The following is a 16,117-nucleotide window of genomic DNA, read 5'->3' on the forward strand; positions in this document are numbered from 1 at the left end:
AAAGAGGATCCAACATTCCCCGTGGCCACCCCGTCTCCGTGGAGGGGTTGGCCCAGAGCAACCGGCACAAACCTCGGTGAGGGAAGGAAGAAGAAATGAGAGAGAAAGAGAAGGGGTTGAACCAATGCCACCACTGTCAATGGAAAGATCCCCACTGACACCCATTCATTGCCAAACCCACCCCTCCATCCATCACTCCCAATATACACCCATCTATCCATCCCTGTACACACCCATACACTCCATCCATCCCTCCCCTCATCCATCCACCCACCCCCATACACACCCATCCGTTAGTCGATCACCAAACCATCTGTCTGTCCAACCATCCATCCATCACTATACATAACAGCCTTTTGGCTCCCAGTACTAACTGGCAGAAGGGTTACACGTACACACATGTCTACCTATGCATCCCCATAAATAGCCCTCCATCCCCATGCACATCCGTCCACCCACCCATCTGTCTATCCATCCCCATCCACAGCCATTCCTCCATCTATCCATCCGTGGCCACCAATTCCATCCTTCCATCCATCCCCATACACATCTATCCATTCACTCAACCTGCCCCGTGCACATCGATCCACCAGTTTATCCCTCCATCCCTCCATCCATCCCTCCCTCCATCCATCCATCCATCCGTGCCTATCAATTCTCTTCTCTCCAGACCTTGAATGGCTGGTAGTCTGGTGGTGGAGGCTGGAGGCTTGGAAGCATCTTTTTGGGAAGTTCTTAGCCTGGGGGCCAGCATCACCACCACGCTGCAAAGCAAAGGGGGCGGGAGGGGACGGAGCCGGCACTCCCGGGAGCAGCCGCTGACCTGTGACGGCGTCGGTGGAGACGGGGCCGAGGCGCTTGCGGCCGGAGATGCCGTAGAGGTTGAACTTGTATCTGCGGGAGGGGGCCAGGTTGGCGACGGTGACCGTGCGGGATCCCCCGTCCACGGGCAGCGCCTGGGGTTTGCCCTCCGCGTCCTTGTACTGGAGGAGGAAGGAGTCGAAGGTCCCCTCCTCCACGGTCCAGGAGAGCAGGATGGAGTTGTGGGTGACGTCAGAGGCCGAGAGCTCCCCCAGGCTGGGCTGGGGGGCGGGTTCCTCCTCCCCTGTCACGGCTGGAACAGAGAGAGGGGGGAGAAGGTCACAGCCAGGGGTGGGGGTGGCTCACTGGGTCCTTGGGGGCCCAAGTTATTCCAAGCGAGATGGGACCTGCAGAGACAATTAGTGAGGGGAGGGTGCAGGGAGCCCCAGGGACTGTTCCCAGGACAGAGCCGGATCCTGCTGCTGGGAAGCAGAGCTGGGGACAGACAGACAGATGGTGCATGTCTGCAAAGAGGATCCCACATTCCCGGGTTCCCCGCAACCACTCCGCTTCCGTGGAGGAGTCGGGTGAGAGCGACCGGCACAAACCATGGTGAGAGCTGAGCGGAGATGGGAGGAGAGAGAGGGAAAGAAGAACAAATGAGAGAGAAAGGGAAGGGAGTGAACCAAAGCCACCAATGTCAATAGAGATCCCCATTGACACCCATCCAGCCCCAGATACACACATCAGTCCATCCATCCCAGAACACTTCTTCTTCCATCCCTCTGCACGTACACCTATCCATCCATCCCTCCATCCCCGTACACAGCTACATACCCATCTATCACCAAACCCTCCCTCTGTCCATCCATCCATCCCTCCATCCCCGTACACAGCTACATACCCATCTATCACCAAACCCTCCCTCTGTCCATCCAACCATCCCTCCATCCCCGTACGCAGCTCCATACCCATCTATCACCAACCCTCCCTCTCTCCATCCATCCATCCCTCCATCCCCGTACACAGCTCCATACCCATCTATCACCAAACCCTCCCTCTGTCCATCCATCCATCCCTCCATCCCCGTACACAGCTACATACCCATCTATCACCAAACCCTCCCTCTGTCCATCCAACCATCCCTCCATCCCCGTACGCAGCTCCATACCCATCTATCACCAACCCTCCCTCTCTCCATCCATCCATCCCTCCATCCCCGTACACAGCTCCATACCCATCTATCACCAAACCCTCCCTCTGTCCATCCATCCATCCCTCCATCCCCGTACACAGCTACATACCCATCTATCACCAAACCCTCCCTCTGTCCATCCAACCATCCATCCCTCCATCCCCGTAGGCAGCTCCATACCCATCTATCACCAAACCCTCCCTCTGTCCATCCATCCATCCCTCCATCCCCGTACACAGCTACATACCCATCTATCACCAAACCCTCCCTCTGTCCATCCAACCATCCATCCATCCATCCATCCCCGTAGGCAGCTCCATACCCATCTATCACCAAACCCTCCCTCTCTCCATCCATCCATCCATCCATCCCCGTACACAGCTCCATACCCATCTATCACCAAACCCTCCCTCTGTCCATCCATCCATCCCTCCATCCCCGTACACAGCTACATACCCATCTATCACCAAACCCTCCCTCTGTCCATCCAACCATCCATCCATCCATCCCCGTAGGCAGCTCCATACCCATCTATCACCAAACCCTCCCTCTCTCCATCCATTCATCCATCCATCCCCGTACACAGCTACATACCCATCTATCACCAAACCCTCCCTCTCTCCATCCATCCATCCCTCCATCCCTGTAGGCAGCTACATACCCATCTATCACCAAACCCTCCCTCTGTCCATCCAACCATCCCTCCATCCCCGTACACAGCTACATGCCCATCTATCACCAAACCCTCCCTCTCTCCATCCAACCATCCCTCCATCCCCGTACGCAGCTCCATACCCATCTATAACCAAACCCTCCCTCTGTCCATCCATCCATCCCTCCATCCCCGTACACAGCTACATACCCATCTATCACCAAACCCTCCCTCTGTCCATCCAACCATCCCTCCATCCCCGTACACAGCTACATACCCATCTATCACCAAACCCTCCCTCTCTCCATCCAACCATCCCTCCATCCCCGTACGCAGCTCCATACCCATCTATCACCAACCCTCCCTCTCTCCATCCATCCATCCCTCCATCCCCGTACACAGCTCCATACCCATCTATCACCAAACCCTCCCTCTGTCCATCCATCCATCCCTCCATCCCCGTACACAGCTACATACCCATCTATCACCAAACCCTCCCTCTGTCCATCCAACCATCCATCCCTCCATCCCCGTAGGCAGCTCCATACCCATCTATCACCAAACCCTCCCTCTGTCCATCCATCCATCCCTCCATCCCCGTACACAGCTACATACCCATCTATCACCAAACCCTCCCTCTGTCCATCCAACCATCCATCCATCCATCCATCCCCGTAGGCAGCTCCATACCCATCTATCACCAAACCCTCCCTCTCTCCATCCATCCATCCATCCATCCCCGTACACAGCTCCATACCCATCTATCACCAAACCCTCCCTCTGTCCATCCATCCATCCCTCCATCCCCGTACACAGCTACATACCCATCTATCACCAAACCCTCCCTCTGTCCATCCAACCATCCATCCATCCATCCCCGTAGGCAGCTCCATACCCATCTATCACCAAACCCTCCCTCTCTCCATCCATTCATCCATCCATCCCCGTACACAGCTACATACCCATCTATCACCAAACCCTCCCTCTCTCCATCCATCCATCCCTCCATCCCTGTAGGCAGCTACATACCCATCTATCACCAAACCCTCCCTCTGTCCATCCAACCATCCCTCCATCCCCGTACACAGCTACATGCCCATCTATCACCAAACCCTCCCTCTCTCCATCCAACCATCCCTCCATCCCCGTACGCAGCTCCATACCCATCTATAACCAAACCCTCCCTCTGTCCATCCATCCATCCCTCCATCCCCGTACACAGCTACATACCCATCTATCACCAAACCCTCCCTCTGTCCATCCAACCATCCCTCCATCCCCGTACACAGCTACATACCCATCTATCACCAAACCCTCCCTCTCTCCATCCAACCATCCCTCCGTTCCCGTACACAGCTACATACCCATCTATCACCAACCCTCCCTCTCTCCATCCATCCATCCCTCCATCCCCGTACACAGCTACATACCCATCTATCACCAAACCCTCCCTCTCTCCATCCAACCATCCCTCCGTTCCCGTACACAGCTACATACCCATCTATCACCAACCCTCCCTCTGTCCAAGTATCTCTGCATCCATCCCCATATGCAACAGAGCTATTATGGCTGCCAGTATCACCAGGCAGAAGGGTTACACATACATACAAATACACCTCTACGTGTGCATCTCCCAAAACAGCTGTCCATCCCCGTACGCCTCCACGCACCCTTCACCCCTTTCCTCCATCTGTCCTCATACACCTCACCCACCTGCTTGTCTGCCCATCCATCCACATCTGGATCCATTCCTCTATCTATCCGACTGTCCCCTCCATCCATCCATCCCAATACACACCCCTCTGTCCATTGATCCATCCCTCCACACAACTCCTCCATCCATCCATCTTCCTCTCTCTAGCTGTTGAATGGGCGACAATCTGTCTGGGGGAGGCTGGAGGATTGGAAGCAACTTCCTGCGAATGTCCCGGCCCTGTGGTCGGCGTTACCACCACGCTGGAAAGCAAAGGGGGCGGGTGGGGAAGACGCCGGCACCCCCGGGAGCAGCTGCTGACCTGTGACGGCATCGGTGGAGATGGGGCCCAGGCGCTTGCGGCCGGAGATGCCGTAGAGGTTGAACTTGTATCGGCGGGAGGGGGCCAGGTTGGCGACGGTGACCGTGCGGGATCCCCCGTCCACGGGCAGCGCCTGGGGTTTACCCTCCGCGTCCTTGTACTGGAGGAGGAAAGAGTCGAAGTCCCCGGCCTGGACGGTCCAGGAGAGCAGGGCGGAGTCGTGGGTGACGTCGGAGGCTGAGAGCTCCCCCAGGCTTGGCTCGGAGGCGGGTTCCTTCTCCCGCAGCGCTGCGGCTGGAACAGAGAGAGGGAGGTGAAGGTCACATCCAGGGTTGGGGGCAGCTTTCCGGGTTCATGTGGGGCCGGGTTATTCTGAGCCAGAGGGGATCTGCAGAGATGATTAGTGGGGGAGGGGGCAGGGAGCCCCAGTGACCAGCCCCAGGACACAGCTGGATCCTGAAGCTGGGAAGGGGAGCTGGGGACAGAGAGACGGACGGGGTATGTCTGCAAAGAGGATCCCACATTCCCGGGTTCCCCAGGGTCATCCCGCCCCACGGAGGGTGTGATGTTATGAGTGCAATATCATATCTCATTGATGGGTGACAGGGCCAGAAAGAGTTATTAACTCACAGACTGGCGTGACCCAGGGCTAAACTGTAAAGACTGGTTAGGAAGATCTGGAAATGAAGAGAGGTTTGCAATGCAGCTGGCATGGTTAGAGAGAGAAGGGGAGCTGCGTGCTCAAGTCTTGTGACGTCAGCAAACAAGTCTTGTCTATGGCTGTGGCTTTGATCCAAAGATCAAAAAGGCGTATTAATATTTAGGAAGACACTGGAGGGAACTAGTAAGATTGTCTCTATGTCTCTGGGAAGGTTGTGATAACCTGTGTCTGAACTGTTTAATGGAGAAATTACCCTGGGCTAATTGCCAGGATGTTTGGGAGGAGGAAATTTAAGCCGATTGTTTTCTCAGGCCAAAAGGCTGCAGGAAATGTATAAAGACCCCGGGACCCGATCCTCCTTCATCTCAGATCTGCTTTGGGGTTCAAGAAGGGGAAACCCAGATCCATAAGGATTGAGATTCCCAGTCGCTGACTGGAGTCACCCTGAATATGACATCTGATGAAGTGAGCTGTAGCTCACGAAAGCTCATGCTCAAATAAATTGGTTAGTCTCTAAGGTGCCACAAGTACTCCTTTTCTTTTTACCCTGAATATGGACATTTAGAAATAGGCCACAGGTTATAGTCCAAGAACTTGGCCACTACAAACTTATCTCTGCTGTGACTCTGAACCTCAAGAACTGAACTCAAGTCTGTCTGGATATTGATCTTTCAACCAATGCCCTTTTCTTTTTTAATACATTTTAGTTTAGCTAATAAGAATTGGCGAGAAACAGGTATTCTGGGTAAGATCAAAGCTATCATTTGACTTGGGTGTGTGGCTGATCCTTTGGGATTGGAAGGACCTTTTCCTTTATACGGTGAGAAGATTTTCAGAATTTATCATCCTATGTTTGATGTGTGTCTGGACGGCGGCCGGAGGCCAGGCACTGTAAGGGCACTGCGTTGTTGGACTCCTGGGTCCCCGTGGGAGGTCGGACAGAGGCTGCTTTGGCCTGGCTGGGTAAATCTCGGCAGTGGAATATCCACCAGGGTTTGGGGTTCGCCTGCCCCAGTCTGTTTGCAGTTCACCCGGATTGAGTGACCTCAGCTGGCTCCCACGGGCACCTTCGTTACAGGGGGGTCTTTCCGGCACAAATCATTGTGAGAGCTGAGCTGGGGAGGGGAGAGGGGGAAGGAAGAACAAATGAGAGAGAGAGCGAAGGGGGTGAACCAAAGCCGCGAACATCAGTGGAAAGATCCCCATTGACACCCATCCAGCCCCACGGAGGGAGCTCAGCACCCACCAGCAGCCAGCTCCTCCCGCTCCCTCCCAGCGCTTCCCATCCGCTGGGATCAGCTGTTCCGCAGAGGGGGAGGAGCGGGGATGGGGCAGGCTCAGGGGAGGGGGTGGACCTGGCAGGAAGAGGTGGGACGGGGCAGAACACGGGTGGAAAAAGGCGGGGTGGGGATTTGGAGGAAGGGGTGGAGTGGGGGTGGGGCCTGGGGTGGAGCAGGGGTTGAGCACCCGCCAGGGCAAGGAGTAATCCGGCACCTGGGCACTCATCCACATACAGCCAGGCATCCGTCCATCGATCTGTGCGTCCACACATTCAGCGATTCCTCTCCATTTATCCCCCGCGTCTCACCATCAATGTCATCCATCCCCACGCACCCTTCCACCCTGCCACCGATCCGCAAGCAGATCCATGCACCCATCTACCAGTCCGTCCCAATACACCCCATAACACACAGCCATCCACCCGTCTACCTGTCCATCCCCATACACCCCATAACACACAGCCATCCACCCATCTACCTGTCCCTCCCCATACACCCCATAACACACAGCCATCCACCCGTCTACCTGTCCCTCCCCATACACCCCAAAACACACAGCCATCCACCCGTCTACCAGTCCATCCCCATACACCCCAAAACACACAGCCATCCACCCGTCTACCTGTCCCTCCCTATACACCCCAAAACACACAGCCATCCACCCGTCTACCTGTCCGTCCCCATACACCCCAAAACACACAGCCATCCACCCGTCTACCAGTCCGTCCCCATACACCCCAAAACACACAGCCATCCACCCGTCTACCAGTCCGTCCCCATACACCCCAAAACACACACCCATCCACCCGTCTACCTGTCCCTCCCTATACACCCCAAAACACACAGCCATCCACCCGTCTACCTGTCCCTCCCCATACACCCCATAACACACAGCCATCCACCCGTCTACCAGTCCGTCCCCATACACCCCAAAACACACAGCCATCCACCCGTCTACCTGTCCCTCCCCATACACCCCATAACACACAGCCATCCACCCGTCCACCAGTCCGTCCCCATACACCCCATAGCACACAGCCATCCACCCGTCTACCAGTCCGTCCCCATACACCCCAAAACACACAGCCATCCACCCGTCTACCTGTTCCTCCCCATACACCCCAAAACACACAGCCATCCACCCATCTACCTGTCCATCCCCATACACCCCATAACACACAGCCATCCACCCGTCTACCAGTCCGTTCCCATACACCCCAAAACACACAGCCATCCACCCGTCTACCTGTCCCTCCCCATACACCCCATAACACACAGCCATCCACCCATCTACCTGTCCATCCCCATACACCCCATAACACACAGCCATCCACCCGTCTACCAGTACGTCCCCATACACCCCAAAACACACAGCCATCCACCCGTCTACCAGTCCGTCCCCATACACCCCATAGTACACAGCCATCCACCCATCTACCAGTCCGTCCCCATACACCCCATAGCACACAGCCATCCACCCATCTACCAGTCCCTCCCCATACACCCCATAGCACAGAGCCATCCACCCATCTACCTGTCCATCCCCATACACCCCATAGCACACAGCCATCCACCCGTCTACCAGTCCGTCCCCATACACCCCATAGCACACAGCCATCCACCCGTCTACCAGTCCGTCCCCATACACCCCATAGCACACAGCCATCCACTCATGCCAAAATTACCCATTGTTAAGGCTACATTTTTGTCATGGACAGGTCATGGGCATTAAACAAAAATACACGGCTGGTGACCTGTCCATGACTTTTACTATGTACCCCTAACTAAAACTTGGGCGTGGGGCTGCAGGTGTTTTTCTGGGGGGGTTGTCCGGTGCTGGTGCTGGGTGGGAGCAGGCAGCAGCGTGTGGCCCGGGACCCCTGCTGGTGCTGTGAGGGGAGGGTTGGTGGGGCTCGCAGGCTCCAGGCTCTGGGTGTCCCTGCAGCTCCTAGGCGGCGGAGGGTCCAGGGGGCTCCGCGCTCTGCTCCCACCACAAGCGCCGGCTGAGCAGCTCCCATTGGCCGGGAACCGCAACCAGTGGGAGGTGCAGGGGAGGGGCCTGTGAGCGTGGGCAGTGCGTGGAGCCCCCAGACCTCTCCGCTGCCTAGGAGCTGCAGAGCCATGCCAGTGGGAGCCGGGGAGCCCCCCATCCCAAGGTAAGTGCCCCCCTGCATCCCTCTTCCCCAGCCCCCTCCCACACATCCAGAGTGCTGCTGCTGTCCGCTGCAGAAGTCACAGAGGTCACGGAAACTCACGGAATCCATGACGTCCATGACCTCCGTGACAGACTCACAGCCTCACGCATTGTCCATCCATCCTCATACACAGCTATCCCTCCCTTCGTCCCAACACACATCCATCCATCCATCCATCCATCTACCAATCCATCTCCATACACAGCTATCCCTCCCTTCGTCCCAACACACATCCATCCATCCATCCATCTACCAATCCATCTCCATACACAGCTATCCCTCCCTTCGTCCCAACACACTTCCACCCACCCACCCACCCATCTACCAATCCATCCATCCATCCATCCATCTACCAATCCATCCCCATACACAGCTATCCCTCCCTTCATCCCAACACCCATCCACCCATCCATCCATCTACCAATCCATCCATCCATCTATCCATCCATCCATCTACCAATCCATCCCCATACACAGCTATCCCTCCCTTCATCCCAACACCCATCCACCCATCCATCCATCCATCCATCTACCAATCCATCCATCCATCTATCCATCCATCCACCAATCCATCCCCATACACAGCTATCCCTCCCTTTGTCCCAACACACATCCACCCACCCATCCATCCATCCCCATACACAGCTATCCCTCCCTTCGTCCCAACACACATCCATCCATCCATCCATCTACCAATACATCTCCATACACAGCTATCCCTCCCTTCGTCCCAACACCCACCCACCCACCCACCCATCTACCAATCCATTCATCCATCCATCCATCTACCAATCCATCCCCATACACAGCTATCCCTCCCTTCATCCCAACACCCATCCACCCATCCATCCATCTACCAATCCATCCATCCATCTACCAATCCATCCCCATACACAGCTATCCCTCCCTTCGTCTCAACACACATAGAATCATAGAATATCAGGGTTGGAAGAGACCTCAAGTGGTCATCTAGTCCAACCCCCTGCTCAAAGCAGGACCAATCCCCCATAGTTGCCCCAGATCCCTAAATGGCCCCCTCAAGGATTGAACTCACAACTCTCGGTTTAGCAGCGCAATGCTCAAACCACTGAGCTATCGCTCCCCCCGATTCACCACCAACAGACCCCACCTCATTTCCCTAAACTTTGATCATAGAGTATTTTTATAAAGGCCTCATACTGGGCTTAATGTAATACATCACCTGGATAGCAAAGGTACCAACTCCACCTGAAGCGCCGAAAATTAATATTCGTTAATCCATCCATCCATCTACGAATCCACCCATCCATCCATCCATTCATCCATCTACCAATCCATCCCCATACACAGCTATCCCTCCATTCGTCCCAACACACATCCATCCATCCATCCATCCATCTACCAATCCACCCACCCATCCATCCATCCATCTACCAATCCATCCCCATACACAGCTATCCCTCCTTTCTTCTCAACACACACCCATCCATCCATCCATCCACCCATCCCCATACACAGCTATCCCTCCATTCGTCCCAACACACATCCATCCATCCATCCATCTACCAATCCATCCCCATACACAGCTATCCCTCCTTTCGTCTCAACACACATCCATCCATCCATCCATCCATCCATCCATCCACCAATCCATCCATCCACCAATCCATCCCCATACACAGCTATCCCTCGATCTTTCTCAACACATATCCACCCATCCATCCATCCATCTACCAATCCATCCATCCACACCCTCTATCCATCCACCCACCCACCAACACCGCTCTGTCCAGCCATGTGAACACATAACCTTCTCTCTCTCACCATCTGTTGAATGCACATAGATAGGTCATGGAAGCTGGAGAGTGGGAAGTGTCATCCCAGGAAGGTCCTAGCCTAGTGGCCAGCAGCCCTGCCACACTGCAAAACAAAGGGGGGTGGGTGGGGAAGGGGCCAGTGCCCGGGAGCAGCTGCTGACCTGTGACGGCGTCGGTGGAGATGGGGCCGAGGCGCTTGCGGCCGGAGATGCCGTAGAGGTTGAACTTGTATCTGCGGGAGGGGGCCAGGTTGGAGACGGTGACCATGCGGGATTCCCCATCCACGGGCAGCGCCTGGGGTTTGCCCTCCGTGTCCTTGTACTGGAGGAGGAAGGAGTCGAAGGTCCCGGCTTGGACGGTCCAGGAGAGCAGGGCGGAGTCGTGGGTGACGTTGGAGGCCCAGAGCTCCCCCAGGCTGGGCTGGGGGGTGGGTTCCTCCTCCCGCGGTGCCGTGGCTGGAACAGAGAGAGGGGGGTGAAGCGCATGGCCAGCAGGAGCACTTGCCGGGTCCTTGGGGGAGCCGGTTATTGCCAGCCAGAGGGGATCAGCAGAGAGAATTAGCAGGGGAGGGGGCAGGGAGCCCCAGGGACCGGCCCCAGGACACAGCTGGATCCTGCTGCTGGGAAGGAGACCTGGGGACAGACAGACGCACGGGGCATGTCTCCAAAGAGAGTCCTGCATTCCAAGGTTCCCCGCGGCCATCCCGCCTCCGTGGAGGGGTCAGCCCAGAGCGACCAGCACAAAACTCGGTGAGAGCTGAGCTGAGATGGGAGGAGAGAGGGGGAAGGAAGAACAAATGACAGCAAGAGAGAAGGGGGTGAACCAAAGCCACCGTCAATGGAAAGATCCTCATGGACACCCATCCAGCCCAACACAAACCTATACAGCCATCGATCACCATACCATACACCCATCCAGCCACGCATCTATCATCATACTCACCGTGTCCCATTGCTCACAATGCCACCTGGCCACACATCTACCCATGAATCCCCCAAAATACCCATCCATCCCCACACACATCCACCCACCTTACCGTCTGTATGTCCACCCTTCCATCCATCCCCACACAAATCCACCCACCCTACCGTCTATCCGTCCACCCCCATATATGTCCATTCCTCTATCCATTCATTACCATCGTCTCCATCCATCCATCCATCCATCCCCATACAAATCTATCCATTCAATTAACCTGCCCAAGACACATTGATCCAGTTGTCTGTCTATCCATCTATCCATCCATCCACATCCACACTCCTCTCTCTACCCATTGAGTGGCCGGCAATCTGCTTATGGAGGCTGGAGGATTGGAAGTGTCTTCCTGGGAAGGTCCTGGCCCAGTGGTCGGCGTTTCTGACACTGCAAAGCAAAGGGGGTGGGAAAGGGGCTGGTACCCCGGGTCCAGCTGCTGACCTGTGACGGCGTCGGTGGAGACGGGGCCGAGGCGCTTGCGGCCAGAGATGCCGTAGAGGTTGAACTTGTATCGGCGGGAAGGTGTCAGGTTAGCGGCAGTGATCGTGCGGGATGCCCCGCCCACGGGCAGCGCCTGGGGGTTGCCCTCCGCGTCCTTGTACTGGAGGAGGAAGGAGTCGAAGGTCCCCTCCTCCACGGTCCAGGAGAGCAGGGCGGAGTCATGGGTGACGTCAGAGGCTGAGAGCTCCCCCAGGCTGGGCTGGGGGGCAGGTTCCTCCTCCCGCGGTGCCGCGGCTGGAACAGAGAGAGGGGGGTGAAGGGCATGGCTAGCAGGAGCAGCTCGTTGAGTCCTTGGGGGCCAGGTTATTCCTAGGCCAGAGGGGATCAGCAGAGAGGATTAGCGTGGAGAGGGTGCAGGGAGACCCACAGACTGGCCCCAGGACACAGACAGATGGACGGGGCATGTCTGCAAAGAGGATCCCACATTCCTGGGTCCTCCGCAGCCATCCCTCCCCATGGAGGGGTCGGCCCAGAGTGACTGGCACAAACCACAGGCAGAGCTGAGCTGAGACGGGAGGAGAGAGGGGGAAGGAAGAACAAATGAGAGAGAGGGAAGGGGATGAACCATAACCACCACCATCAACGGAAAGATCCCCATTGACACCCATCCAGCTCCAGACACTCCTCCATCCATCCCTCCATCGCTATACACATCCCTCCCTCCATCCACCACTGTACCATCCATCCATCCATCCATGAATCTACCAATCCATCCCCATACACAGCTATCCCTCCCTTCGTCCCAAAACACATCCACCCACCCACCCACCCACCCATCCATCTACCAATCCATCCATCCATCCATCTACCAATCCATCCCCATACACAGCTATCCCTCCCTTCGTCCCAACACACATCCACCCATCCATCCATCCATCCATCTACCAATCCACCCATCCATCCCCATATACAGCTATCCCTCCCTTTGTCTCAACACACATAGAATCATAGAATATCAGGGGTGGAAGGGACCTCAAGAGGTCATCTAGTCCAACCCCCTGCTCAAAGCAGGACCAATCCCCCATAGTTACCCCAGATCCCTGAATGGCCCCCTCAAGGATTGAACTCACAACCCTCAGTTTAGCAGCCCAATGCTCAAACCACTGAGCTATCGCTCCCCCACCAACAGCCCCCACCTCATTTCCCTAAACTTTGATCATAGAGTATTTTTATAAAGGCCTCATACTGGGCTTATTGTAATACATCACCTGGATAGCAAAGGTACCAACTCCACCTGAAGCGCCGAAAATTAATATTCGTTTCCCATCCACCCATCCATCCATCCACCCATCCATCTACCAATCCATCCATCCATCCATCCATCCACCAATCCATCCCCATACACAGCTATCCCTCCCTTCGTCCCAACACACATCCATCCATCCATCCATCCATCTACCAATCCATCCCCATACACAGCTATCCCTCCCTTCGTCTCAACACACATCCATCCATCCATCCATCCATCCATCCATCTACCAATCCATCCCCATACACAGCTATCCCTCCCTTCGTCCCAACACACATCCACCCATCCATCCATCCATCCATCTACCAATCCACCCATCCATCCCCATACACAGCTATCCCTCCCTTTGTCTCAACACACATAGAATCATTGAATATCAGGGGTGGAAGGGACCTCAAGAGGTCATCTAGTCCAACCCCCTGCTCAAAGCAGGACCAATCCCCCATAGTTACCCCAGATCCCTAAATGGCCCCCTCAAGGATTGAACTCACAACCCTCGGTTTAGCAGCCCAATGCTCAAACCACTGAGCTATCCCTCCCCCCGATTCATCACCAACAGCCCCCACCTCATTTCCCTAAACTTTGATCATAGAGTATTTTTATAAAGGCCTCATACTGGGCTTATTGTAATACATCACCTGGATAGCAAAGGTACCAACTCCACCTGAAGCGCCAAAAATTAATATTCGTTTCCCATCCACCCATCCATCCATCCACCCATCCATCCATCCATCTACCAATCCATCCATCCATCCATCTACCAATCCATCCCCATACACAGCTATCCCTCCTTTCGTCTCAACACACACCCATCCATCCATCCATCCATCCACCAATCCATCCATCCATCCATCTACCAATCCATCCCCATACACAGCTATCCCTCCTTTCGTCTCAACACACATCCATCCATCCATCTACCAATCCATCCCCATACACAGCTATCCCTCGATCTTTCTCAACACATATCCACCCATCCATCCATCCATCCATCTACCAATCCATCCATCCACACCCTCTATCCATCCACCCACCCACCAACACCGCTCTGTCCAGCCATGTGAACACATAACCTTCTCTCTCTCTCCATCTGTTGAATGGACATAGATAGGTCATGGAAGCTGGAGAGTGGGAAGCGTCATCCCAGGAAGGTCCTAGCCTAGTGGACAGCAGCCCTGCCACACTGCAAAACAAAGGGGGGTGGGTGGGGAAGGGGCCAGTGCCCGGGAGCAGCTGCTGACCTGTGACGGTGTCGGTGGAGATGGGGCCGAGGCGCTTGCGGCCGGAGATGCCGTAGAGGTTGAACTTGTATCGGCGGGAGGGGGCCAGGTTGGAGACGGTGACCGTGCGGGATTCCCCATCCACGGGCAGCGCCTGGGGTTTGCCCTCCGCGTCCTTGTACTGGAGGAGGAAGGAGTCGAAGGTCCCGGCTTGGACAGTCCAGGAGAGCAGGGCGGAGTCGTGGGTGATGTTGGAGGCCGAGAGCTCCCCCAGGCTGGGCTGGGGGGTGGGTTCCTCCTCCCGCGGCGCCGTGGCTGGAACAGAGAGAGGGGGGTGAAGCGCATGGCCAGCAGGAACACTTGCCGGGTCCTTGGGGGAGCCGGTTATTGCCAGCCAGAGGGGATCAGCAGAGAGAATTAGCAGGGGAGGGGGGAGGGAGCCCCAGGGACCGGCCCCAGGACACAGCGGATCCTGCTGCTGGGAAGGAGACCTGGGGACAGACAGATGCACGGGGCATGTCTCCAAAGAGAGTCCTGCATTCCAAGGTTCCCCGCGGCCATCCCGCCTCCGTGGAGGGGTCGGCCCAGAGCGACCAGCACAAAACTCGGTGAGAGCTGAGCTGAGACGGGAGGAGAGAGGGGGAAGGAAGAACAAATGAGAGAGAGGGAAGGGGGTGAACCATAACCACCACCATCAATGGAAAGATCCCCATTGACACCCATCCAGCTCCAGACACTCCTCCATCCATCCCTCCATCGCTATACACATCCCTCCCTCCATCCACCACTGTACCATCCATCCATCCATCCATGCATCTACCAATCCATCCCCATACACAGCTATCCCTCCCTTCGTCCCAACACACATCCACCCACCCACCCACCCACCCATCCATCCATCCATCCATCTACCAATCCATCCATCCATCTACCAATCCATCCCCATACACAGCTATCCCTCCCTTCGTCCCAACACACATCCACCCATCCATCCATCCATCCATCTACCAATCCACCCATCCATCCCCATACACAGCTATCCCTCCCTCTGTCTCAACACACATAGAATCATAGAATATCAGGGGTGGAAGGGACCTCAAGAGGTCATCTAGTCCAACCCCCTGCTCAAAGCAGGACCAATCCCCCATAGTTGCCCCAGATCCCTAAATGGCCCCCTCAAGGATTGAACTCACAACCCTCGGTTTAGCTGCCCAATGCTCAAACCACTGAGGTATCGCTCCCCCACCAACAGCCCCCACCTCATTTCCCTAAACTTTGATCATAGAGTATTTTTATAAAGGCCTCATACTGGGCTTATTGTAATACATCACCTGGATAGCAAAGGTACCAACTCCACCTGAAGCGCCGAAAATTAATATTCGTTTCCCATCCACCCATCCATCCATCCACCCATCCATCCATCCATCTACCAATCCATCCATCCATCCATCCATGCATCTACCAATCCATCCCCATACACAGCTATTCCTCCCTTCGTCCCAACACACATCCATCCATCCATCCATCTACCAATCCACCCATCCATCCATCCATCCATCTACCAATCCATCCCCATA

The 16,117-nt window shown here is 55.6% G+C and overlaps 1 protein-coding gene across 1 annotated transcript in view; it reads right to left on the bottom strand.

The window, feature by feature from the left end:
- Positions 1-16,117, bottom strand: part of LOC125621156 (tenascin-X) — a 66,358-nt gene that overhangs the window by 28,469 nt on the left and 21,772 nt on the right. The window contains exons 15-19 of the mRNA XM_075119123.1: positions 14,562-14,855; positions 12,012-12,305; positions 10,757-11,050; positions 4,664-4,957; positions 824-1,114 (exon numbers count right to left, since the gene is read on the bottom strand). Of these exons, the coding sequence (XP_074975224.1) occupies positions 824-1,114; positions 4,664-4,957; positions 10,757-11,050; positions 12,012-12,305; positions 14,562-14,855 (1,467 nt within the window). The remainder of the gene's footprint in view (positions 1-823; positions 1,115-4,663; positions 4,958-10,756; positions 11,051-12,011; positions 12,306-14,561; positions 14,856-16,117) is intronic.

Source organism: Caretta caretta, chromosome 14, assembly GCF_965140235.1.
Source record: "Caretta caretta isolate rCarCar2 chromosome 14, rCarCar1.hap1, whole genome shotgun sequence".
Classification (NCBI taxonomy): Eukaryota; Metazoa; Chordata; order Testudines; family Cheloniidae; genus Caretta; species Caretta caretta.